The 10,095-nt window shown below is 53.0% G+C and overlaps 1 protein-coding gene across 1 annotated transcript in view; it reads right to left on the bottom strand.

The window, feature by feature from the left end:
• Window positions 1-6,073: 6,073 nt before the first annotated feature.
• WHRN (whirlin) overlaps window positions 6,074-10,095 on the bottom strand; it is a 116,364-nt gene continuing 112,342 nt past the window's right edge. The window contains exons 12-14 of the mRNA XM_006031128.2: window positions 8,122-8,300; window positions 7,304-7,426; window positions 6,074-6,444 (exon numbers count right to left, since the gene is read on the bottom strand). Coding sequence (XP_006031190.2) covers window positions 6,262-6,444; window positions 7,304-7,426; window positions 8,122-8,300 — 485 coding nt within the window. The 3' untranslated portion in view covers window positions 6,074-6,261. The remainder of the gene's footprint in view (window positions 6,445-7,303; window positions 7,427-8,121; window positions 8,301-10,095) is intronic.

Raw genomic sequence — 10,095 nt, 5'->3', positions numbered from 1 at the left:
GACCTCCAAGCAGGACTATCTCCAACTAGATCCTCCCAGCCAAGGCTTGGTCTAGCTGGGTCTTAAAACCTACAAGGATAGAGATTCTCTCCAGGTCCATTGCACAGTCCTGGGGGCCAGTGTTGTAGCAAGGCAGGGGGCAAGCAGGGCAACCGTCCCAGTGTTGAAGTGAAGGGGTGCCAACAGGTGCTGCCCAGCTGGGGCAGGGTGCAGGATGGAGCTGCAAGCAGTGTGTTTGGGGCAGGGAGAGAGAGAAAGGCGGCTCCCACTGCTGTGTGCACTCCCGGGCAAGCGTGCCCCCTGGATCTGTGTGTGGGGCAAGGGTGCGCTGCCACTGCTGTCTTTGCCCCATTGCCAAACTTTATTAATAGTTATGGCACTGCTGGGGGCCCTGGCTCCTCTCCCTTTTTGGAGGCTGGAGACACTGGGGTAGGGTTTCTTGGTTTCAGAGTGATAGGGTGGGAGGATGCTGGTGTCCAGATACCTGCTGGGTGCAGCGTGTGGTTGCTGCCTGCACCTGGTCAGATGCTGCCCAGCCAGGTCTCTGAGGAGGAGTCTTCCAAAAGCCAGTTCCCCCTACCAGGAGGCTGCTGCCATGCAGTGTTGTGAGCTCTGTGTGCCACCACCTGAGCTGGGAGAAAATGACCCAAGTATGGATCCTGACTCCTACCTTGGACCCCCATAGGCATCCTGTATCCCAGGGCAATCCAGGTAAGAGGCCTTGGAAGATCCAGCCTCTGAACAGACAGCTGTCTGCACCCTGCACCCCAGTGGCGTTCTGCTCTGATTCCCATTAGCTCCGGTGAGGAGAGGGCCCCGGGCACACTGCTCAGCTGCTCTGATTCCATGCAGTAGGAGCCTGCGAGGAACACACTTGCCATTTATTGCCTACAGTGACTATCCCCCCATTCAGTCCTATCTGTAGGGTGAATTTGGTGTGTCTGAGTTACGTTTCAGACAGTGGTTCCCCATCAGTTCTCCAGGGGATGGTGAGAGCGATGAATCCTAATCACTAGATCACCAGGGAACTGCTATCAAGTGATAAGATCAAGTGAGATGGGGCATCTGAATCCCAACACCTCCTGACCTGAGGCTTGCACGTAGGATGTCTGTTTGGATTTGTGGAGTATCCAATGCCCCAGACTGATGGCTCTGGGAGGGAGGATACTTCCCAGGGAGTAGAGACCCACAGACTTGACAATTGTGTTCTGCTCAGTTGAATTTTGGAAGTTGACTATTGAGCTTTTCCCAATTGAATTGGGAACTAATTTGACCTTGATAAAGATTTTTGTTTTAAGTTCTCCAGGGGATACTTGCTGGGCATGGCAAACCTCATTTCTAGCAGCTTTTAGGAGTGCCAATTACCACATTAGCACCAAGCCAAAAGGAATCCCTCTCTTTGGAGTATCCCTTCTTCATGTGGGCAGAGGTTGTGGTTGCCATGGGGCTGCTGAGGGATCATGAACAGGAGGCAGCTTTGTCTGCACCATCAGGGGAGGTGATCATGAGACTGTTTCTCTGTTAAGGAGTGGCCCACACTATGGGAAAGTTTAAGGCCCCTTGATGTAGGAAGTGGTGAATTAATCACTTGTGTAGGAAGCACACTTTGCAGTGTACATCAAGGGCAGCTCCAAGCAGGTCTGGACTGCTTATACACAGCAACCCTGCTCCAGAGCCTAGCTACTGGAGGGAAAACACAGCTAGGAGCACAATGTGTGACTGACTATACCCCTGGTTTCCAAAACAAAAGTGTCTACATACCTGGTGATGCCTCCCTGCCAGGGGAAATGAGCCATGAATTGGGATTGCACGTTCCAGCCGGTAGAGGGTGCATTGTGCCAAGCAATGAATGGGAACATTGCGTGCTAATCACTGTTCCCAGCCAGGCACATCAACAGGGAGGCAGAGAATACAGGACTTTGCAGATCAGCAGGGTGGGAGAAGCAGACAGGGCACAGCAGATCCTACTTTGGAAGGCCCCCTTCATACCTGCCTGCAGTAAGAACCCGAATCTGAAAGCCGCTGTAGAGAAAAAGAAGCTGCCTGGATGTGTCACGAGCAATGAACTGCTCTACCCAGTGAACGAGTTAGGGACTGATGCTCTGGCAGCCCCACATGGGCTGGGGGCATTTTAAAGCATGCTCTTGAGTACCTCCAGGTTGGAGAGTACAGGAATCTTGGGGCCATAGCAGGTGCTGCCTGTCCCTGTGGCTGCTAAGGCTGTTGCTGGAAGCTAGTGTTTTGCCCTGTTGTCACAGGTTTCTGGAGTCCCTGCCTGAGCCAGGGCTGAGGTGTTGTGGATGGGGAGTCTGGACTCCCATTTCACCCCTTCTGCTCAAGATGGTGGCCCATCAGCAGGGCAAGGCTGGAACTGCTCGTGCTACCACTGCCAGGTTGTATCGGCTCAGAGGGGCTTCAGTCTCCAGGCTGGCAGCAATTCTGGCTGTGGCCTCCAGGCTCTGCATCACCTGGCTCTGAATCTGTGCAGCTGGCTGTGACGTGAACTCATGTTTTTAAATCTCAATTTGGTTCCCCCTTGTACTAATTGCCCTGGAGTCTGAGCAATGGGTCTAGGATGGGCAGTACCAAGGCAAGTTTCCCCCATGTGGGCACAGCCTGAAGGGAAGCATCTCTGTTGACCCAATAAGGAGAAAAGCAATCTCCTGCACAACTAATCCTTGGCCACTTTGCTAAGAGCATCACCCAAGGGACCATGTTTGCCTGTCTGAGGATAGTTCTGGAGATATGGGCACTGGTCTGAGAACAGGTCATCACTGATCCCCAAACAGCTAGATGATGCAAAACGCTTGTGCAGATTGGCTCTGATTCCTGGGCCAGGTGATATGCAGCTGCTGCCATCTCTGAGGGTGCTGTGATCTTTGTGCCTTCCTAGCAGCTTCATTCATAGCTCTTCCTAAAGTAGCAACCTGTTTCCTCCTGGGTAAATCAAGTGCCTTTTCTCTGCCCTCAACAGGGGCACTGGTGCTCTCTTTCTGGGTTTTCTCAGAGAATGTACCATTTCTGGGGTGTACAAGAAGGCCCAACTTCCCACTTCTCTTCTCAAGATCTGTGAGATTCAGACTCAGGAGGGACTACTTAAGCAGAAGGCAAAGTAGATTTGCACATTATAGACTAATTATATATACTATTTGTGTTGGGCTCTGTATATCTATATGTATATAGCCCAGGCTTTGTAAGCTGGGAGCTTACCTCGTCCGAGGCTGTGAAAGGATGTGCACAGACTCATGTATAGAAAGGAGAGAGAATTGAATACAAAGCTAGAAAAGGAATGGGGATAGTGTTGGGCAATGACCATGGCACACATAGGTTTCAGACTAACATGGCCAATGATGTCTCAAGACCTATTCAAGCCAATGTGGGACTCCCAGCGAAGCCAGGTACATTCCCTTCCTTTGCTCCCCCTCAAACAGTCTGCAAGGCCCAAGAGTTTGATGATCTCCTCTCTCCCCACAGCACACCTGCCCTGCCTGAAGGGGAGGATATGGCTGAGGAGGGGCCTAAGGGCAGTGCATGGAGGCGAGGAAACCAAGGAAGAGGCCAACTTTTGGCAGGCCCAGGATGGGAATGTCTTGGTTCCCTGAAGGCTTGAGATTTCTTCCCAAGGAGCCTGAGTGGCCCAGATCCCACTGGAATTTCAGTCTACCCCTGGATGGGTGGTGCCCTGGGGGCAGGGCAGTGGTAGCCGAGTGGCATGTGAGTGTTTGTCTATACCCAGGCCTGGTAACAGCCTGATACAGAGAGCAGTCACCCGCTGTCGTCTGAGAGCCTCAGTGCAGATGCACAGTCCCTGAGCCAACCCAGGTTCATACAAGGCTGCCCTATCATCATCGTGTCCCCACAGGCTAGCTGTGACTAGCACTGACCCAACACTTCACGATGGGCAATCCCCAGCTTCAAATTACTAGCCCCTGTCTTGTCCCTAGGAGCAGAAATTAGGTTTCAGCCTGGGCTGCTGGCCTGGGAAAAGAGAGCACCATTGTTCTCTTGTGGGGAGGAACTAACCCATTTCCAAGTAGGCCTTACAGGGTCTCAGGAGCTGAACAGAAACAGGTCATAAGCCTGCTACACTTCTGTGTACACATCATCAGTCAGGCACAGCAAAGGACATTGGTATCTGCACAGGGCTACAACACAGAGTGCTATGTGCAGAGTGCCATGTGCAGTGTGCATGACCCTGTGATCAATGCTTGGGGAAGTGTACACACCCTGCACACACACACTGCATGCAGCATATGTGCTCCACCTGCATACACATGCTATACATATGTGGCTTCATGTGACCTGTGCATATGCCCCTGCCCAGACACATGCACTGAATGTGATATACATTGCATGTTTTGTATGTATGCACACACACACACACACACACACACACACACACACACACACACACACACACACACACACACACACACACAGAGGAAATGCTGGGGGTGGGTGTATGCAAACATCAGGTCAGGTTTTCTACATGGTCTTCCCATGGGCTGCCTCCTCCAAGTTACTTGACAGGTGATGCTGCGGTGAGGATGGGGTGTTGTGGCACAGATTCCAAGTCCTGAATTGCTATTAGAGTCCGGGGGGTTATTTTTAATTTTTAAGGAAATTTTTTTGTGTTCCAAGCCAAATCAGCAAAATCAATTCCAAATCTGTGAGTCATTCAAGAACCAAATGTGGCCCTACTACTGGCAAACATCCTCCACCCCAACCTGGGGCTTCAGATTCTTCCAAATCATTTGGAGGACATCCTACATGCAGGCCCAAGCCCTGTGGCTTGGGGTTTGGATGCCCCTGAGTTTTGCATGCCTTCAACCATATGGCCACAGAAGCAAGCTAGGGAGGAGTCTCCCATTTCCTGGTTCTAAAGCCAGAAGGGAGCAGCGTGCTCCTCAAGCCTAAACTACTGTGTAGCACAGGCCACAGGCACTCCCTGAACAGCTTCCCATTCAACCTAGAGCAGGGCAGTTAAGGAAAGCATTAACGTGGCCAGCAATGATGAATCTTCCATAATGCTGGGCTGCTCCTCCAGTAGTTAGTCGCTCTCACGCTTAAGCGTTAGAGCCACATTTTGTGTCTGAATGCATCCAGCGTTTGCTCCTCGCCAGCTGCTCTCGTTCTGTCTCTGTCCAAGTGAATCACCATCTGTTACCTGATTTCTGCTCCCTCCATAGGTCCTTACAGGCTTCGATGAAGTCACCTGTTACCTGATTTGTGATAATCTAAGAAAACACTTAGATTGGTTGAACGTCCAGAGCAATGATGCCAGCTCATAGTGTTGTTCCCCTCACCCCTGCATCCACGATCAGGAGAGATAGCAGAGAGCTTGTGGGTATTTTCTAACCTGTTTGATTTATTGAAAAATTAAAAGCACAAGCTCTTTATATATATATAAATACAATGATGTCGCCAGCAATTTACAAGGCATCTGTTACTGTCTGTACACGGTGGGGCATAGGGCTCAGCACCTTGACGGGGCTCCTACCATGTCCCTGCCACCCAGCCACAGAGGACAGACCCATGAGTGAACAACCCAAGTGATCCACAAAGACATTCCCCCGCTGTGATGCCAGGGAATTCCCTGCACAGCATGTGTGGCACTAAGACTTCTGCAGGTCACCCAGCTGAGGGGCTGGGAAGGGAGCATGGCAAAAAAAAGGCCCTTCCCCCTTCAACCTGTATCCAGTCTACCAGGTGGGGATTTGCTGTGTGCAAAGGGAAGGCAGCTCTATGGGGGAATAAAAGAGGGGATGGATGCACTCACAGAGCTGCTGGGACAGCCGAAGGTGGGTGAGCTCTTAGGGTGTGGATACCCCCCACTGCCTGTCCCCGGGGAGGACGGGCAGGGAGAGGACATCTGGAATATGGCTTAAACTGGGAAACTGAGCCAACGAGGCTCAATGCCCGGAGGGACCAGAGGCCTGGAGGCCCGGAGCTGGCCTCTCTGCCTTCCCGCCCGTTCCTCCTCTCACTGCCGTGTTGGTCTAAAGGCCATCTCCATCAGTGTCAGGCCCAGTGCGTTCTGGGCTGAGCACCCCTGCTCTTGGCCCAAGGGATGCGTGTGCTGGCGGTGGGGATGGGGGGGTTGGGGCTGCGGTGCGGCTCTGGGGGGGAGTCTGGTGCTGTGCTGTTGCATGTGGGCACACGTACTAACATGCCTGTCTGTGCCCCCAAGACCCCAATTCTCCGCTTGGCTCCCTCATGCTGCTGCCTGGTCAGCTTGGGGGGAGGGGGCGCCGGACCCCCTTAAAGTGCCATGTTGAACTCTGTGACCAGGAAGTCAATGTGGTCCTTTTCCTTCGTCTTAAAGGCCTCAGCAATGATGCGGGCAGCTTCTCGGTGCTCCTTCCCATGCAGTGTCGTGCCATTTACCTCCAGGATCACGTGACCCACCTTCAGCTTCCCACAGTTATGGGCAGAGCCTCCTCGCTGCAGCGAGTCAGAGAAAAGGAAGATCTCATATATTGGAGCACGTGTTTCCCTCCCACTTCCCCCCCCCGCCATGCTTCATGAGTCCCCTAAGCCCAGAACTGAAATGCAGCCACCTTTGCCTAGAACATTTTAGGACAGAGGGTTCCCCTGCTCTGCCTGGCTTGGCTTCTTAGACCAAGGTTTTTGAGGCCCAGGCTCTCTCTCACTATGTCTAGCTCTTGGCACAACAGACCTCTAATCTCAGCTGGGCTCTTCAGGCATTACTGTAATACGTGCAAGTGAGGACAACAGAGCTGGTCAAATGGCCTTATGCCAGCAGGGGTTCATGCACATGGGACATTGCTGCCATCTGCATTCAGCGGCTCATCTGGGCTCAGCCCATGTCCACCTGAATTCTCAGCTGTGATTACTTTTTAAATTGCAGCGAATGGTTGTTCACATGGTCTCAGTCCCACTCCCCTCCTGAGTCAAACACCAGACAGAGATAGGCCAAAGTTCTGGCATTCCCCGGCTCTGGTGCAAAGTCATCCTCCAAATGCCAGTTGTCTATGGCGGATACTATTACTCACACCCCTGTTTGCAAACCTATCGTTTCATTTGGGGGCAGGGTGGCAATGTCCCTGCTAGTTACAGCCCCCATCACTCCCCCCACCCAGGCATGGGTGACATGAATCCCCATGATGATGGGCCTGGCTGGGAGGGCTGTAAGCCAGTCAGCTGCTCAGAGATGGCAGAGAGGGTGGGTTCTGGTTGCATCCCTGTTAGAAGAGCCCAGCTCTGCATCCTATGAAACCTCTCAGAGCTTGGATGGGGGTGGTGTCCTCACCAAGTTATCCCTGCTCTTGGTTTGCCCTACCTGTATGGTGACTATCCGAGGCAGAGGTTGCCGGGTGTTGGCTCCACCCTCGATGGCGATCCCCAAGGTGGGCGCGCTCTTTGCCACTCGAATCAGACATGATGTGGGCTCACGGAGGCCAGGCTGGAGCAGGGGAGATGCCAATGTGACTGATCAGGGCTGGACCCCTTTCCTCCTTGCCCAGCACCAAGCCCAGCTCCCACCCAGCCAGGACCCTCATCAGTGCAAGGGACCCTAACCCATGCACGTTAACCCTTTCCTGGCTGAGAGCTGTGCCTGTACATGGCAGCTTGTAATGGCAGAAGGAGCTCAGCCATGCCTCCATCTGCCTTCTCCAGCCTGCCTGGCCCAGCCCAGCTAGAGTGCGTGTTGTCTTGGCTAGGAAGCAGTGCGCTTGCTCTCTGCCTGGCCAACAAAGCCCTCCAGCCCTGTGGAGACTCCCAGCTGCAGAGATCAGGTATTCTCAGCCCTGCTTTGTCAGTCTGATGTTCCCTCCCCAATGGGCAGAGAAGGAGGATGTTCTGCAGGCCCGCAGTGCTCTGTGCATCTCTGCTGGGTGGAGAACATCCCATGGCCACCAACCCCACCATGTCCCAGGTTGCTTTAGGCAGGAAGGACCACTCATGCCCTCTTTTGGCTGAGCCTGGCATTGCACCAGCCCCTTCATCTGCAACCCAAGAGCTGGGAGGGTGCCAGCCCCTGTAGCTGTGGCACATGGCTCCATTCCATGCAGCCTGCCCCTCTCCTCAGCACTAGGTTGGGGTAAATCCCCCTGCCTGGGAGAGCCCTGCTGGGTATCTGGGCCTCCCCACTCTTACCGGTTTAGAGGTCCCTTCTGCTGTCCCATCGCTCCTTGGTGCCTCCTTGGGGCTTCGGCTTTTCACAGAGACCTGCTGCCTTCCCCTGTCCTTGCCACTGGCCTCGACCTCACCAATATCCACGCCGCTGTCCTCACTGAGTGTCTGTCCACTGTCTGACAGCTGGGAGAGTGTGGAGGCTGGGGGGACAGCAGGACAGGGGCTGTTAGCTGGAGGGAGAGGGTAAGTGGTGGGCTCATATCCAGAGAGCCTCTTGTATGGAAAGCAGAGGTCTCCAGGGGTCTGCAAAGCAGCACTGATGCTGCATGACTCTTCCCTAGCCTGCACAGCTAGGGAGGGAAGTGAATCCTTGTTTCTGGGCATCTGAGAGGACTTGTGGGAAGACTCTGCAGTTGGGATGAACCCTAACAAACCGCAACCCCCATCCAGCTTCTAGGTCTGCCTTAGAGAGGTGTCCTAGGCTGTGAATACGCTCAGGAGCAAGTGCAGACACGGGCGGCCCAGTTTGGGTTGAGCATAGGGACTAACTGAACCAGGGCCCAGATCTTCAAGGGCTTTTGGGGTTGTAGCTTCCTTTGGAGCCAGAGGAAGCCAGGCACCAAAATACTTCTGAGAAGCTGGGTTGACAGGCCAAGTTTTCAGAAGAGCCAGATGTCCATGATGAGGCTCAGGTTATAAGCACCATGCACGTTGGGTGCTGAGCACCTGTGAAAATTTGGCCCTATTTAGGGCCAGAACTGGATCTGGATCTGACCCTGGGTGGGGGCAGGGGATAGATCCAGGTTTTCTTTTGAGGCCCATCTACAGCACTGATCCAGTTTTGAAAGCTCATTCAGGCATAACCAGAGGGTTTGCTTTGCTGTCTCCTGGAGCACAGACGGGGCTGCCTCATGGCTTCTTTTCAGTCTGTACCTCAGTGAAGCTCGGAGGGAGGCGGGACAGATTCAGACTCTCCTTTGGCACTTTCTGGGAAGCAAAGCAAAGTGGAGGGAGTTTCATATTGTCAGGGCTGGAACCATGGGTGAGAAACAGTGGCCTCTGGTTTGCTGAGCTGTGCTTACATTGCTCACCCTCCATCTGGCAGTGCACCGAGCAGTTACCCAGCTTGCCCAGCATGTCAAGCAAACTGATTCAGAGCCATAATTTGCATATATTTGCATGGCTATTATCAACAAACAACAAACAAATGACTAACCCTTTGGGTATAAATCCTCACTAGGTATAAATCAGTGGTTTCAAATGCCCACACCCACTTCATCTTCCCTGCAGTGCCAGGGCTCAACAGAGGCCTCACAGTCTCTGGGCTACCATTGATGTCCCCTTAGCATTGCACTGGGGAACCATGTCCCTCCAGTACACATGACTGCAGTACAAATACCTTGGGTTGGAATAGCTGGTACGCTGTGTGCAGCATTGCACTGCTCAGGGAGAAAGCCCTGTCTGGATGGGCTGGGGGACATTCAGTCCTTGCAGAGGGCTAGGTGTTGCATACACCATCAAAATAGTTATGACTTATGCGGCAGGGGATGAGTGAAGCCCTTAGCCCATCCCTGCAGACTGTTAAGGACATGCCACCTCTGCTTATAGTCTGACTTCTCTGGGAACCTGCAATCCTGTCTGTCTGAGCAGTCAAAGAACTGATCACATCTAAACAGTCCTAGCACTGCTGTCACCTATTCTGGAGAGTCTCCATCCAGGAGTCCATCCATGCTAGTCCATTCACATCTTTACGCAGGGGGTAACTCCGCCTCAGAGAAACAGCTCCAAGCATTTTCAAGAGCATTCATTGAAGGCAGACTATAAAGAAGAGGACTCCACGGACATCCCAGTGAGGTGCCCTGGGTGCTTCTTCATGCAATTACATACCAAGATACTGAGGTAAGTGACTGTCAGCTTCATGGCTCTTGTCCACCTTGCGTGGGCATCTTTATAGGATCTACCATATCCCAAAGTCTCATCAGGCAAAGGACCCAC

This window comes from Alligator sinensis, unplaced genomic scaffold, assembly GCF_000455745.1.
Source record: "Alligator sinensis unplaced genomic scaffold, ASM45574v1 scaffold323_1, whole genome shotgun sequence".
NCBI lineage: Eukaryota > Metazoa > Chordata > Crocodylia > Alligatoridae > Alligator > Alligator sinensis.
This window is presented reverse-complemented; position numbering and strand designations above follow the sequence as displayed.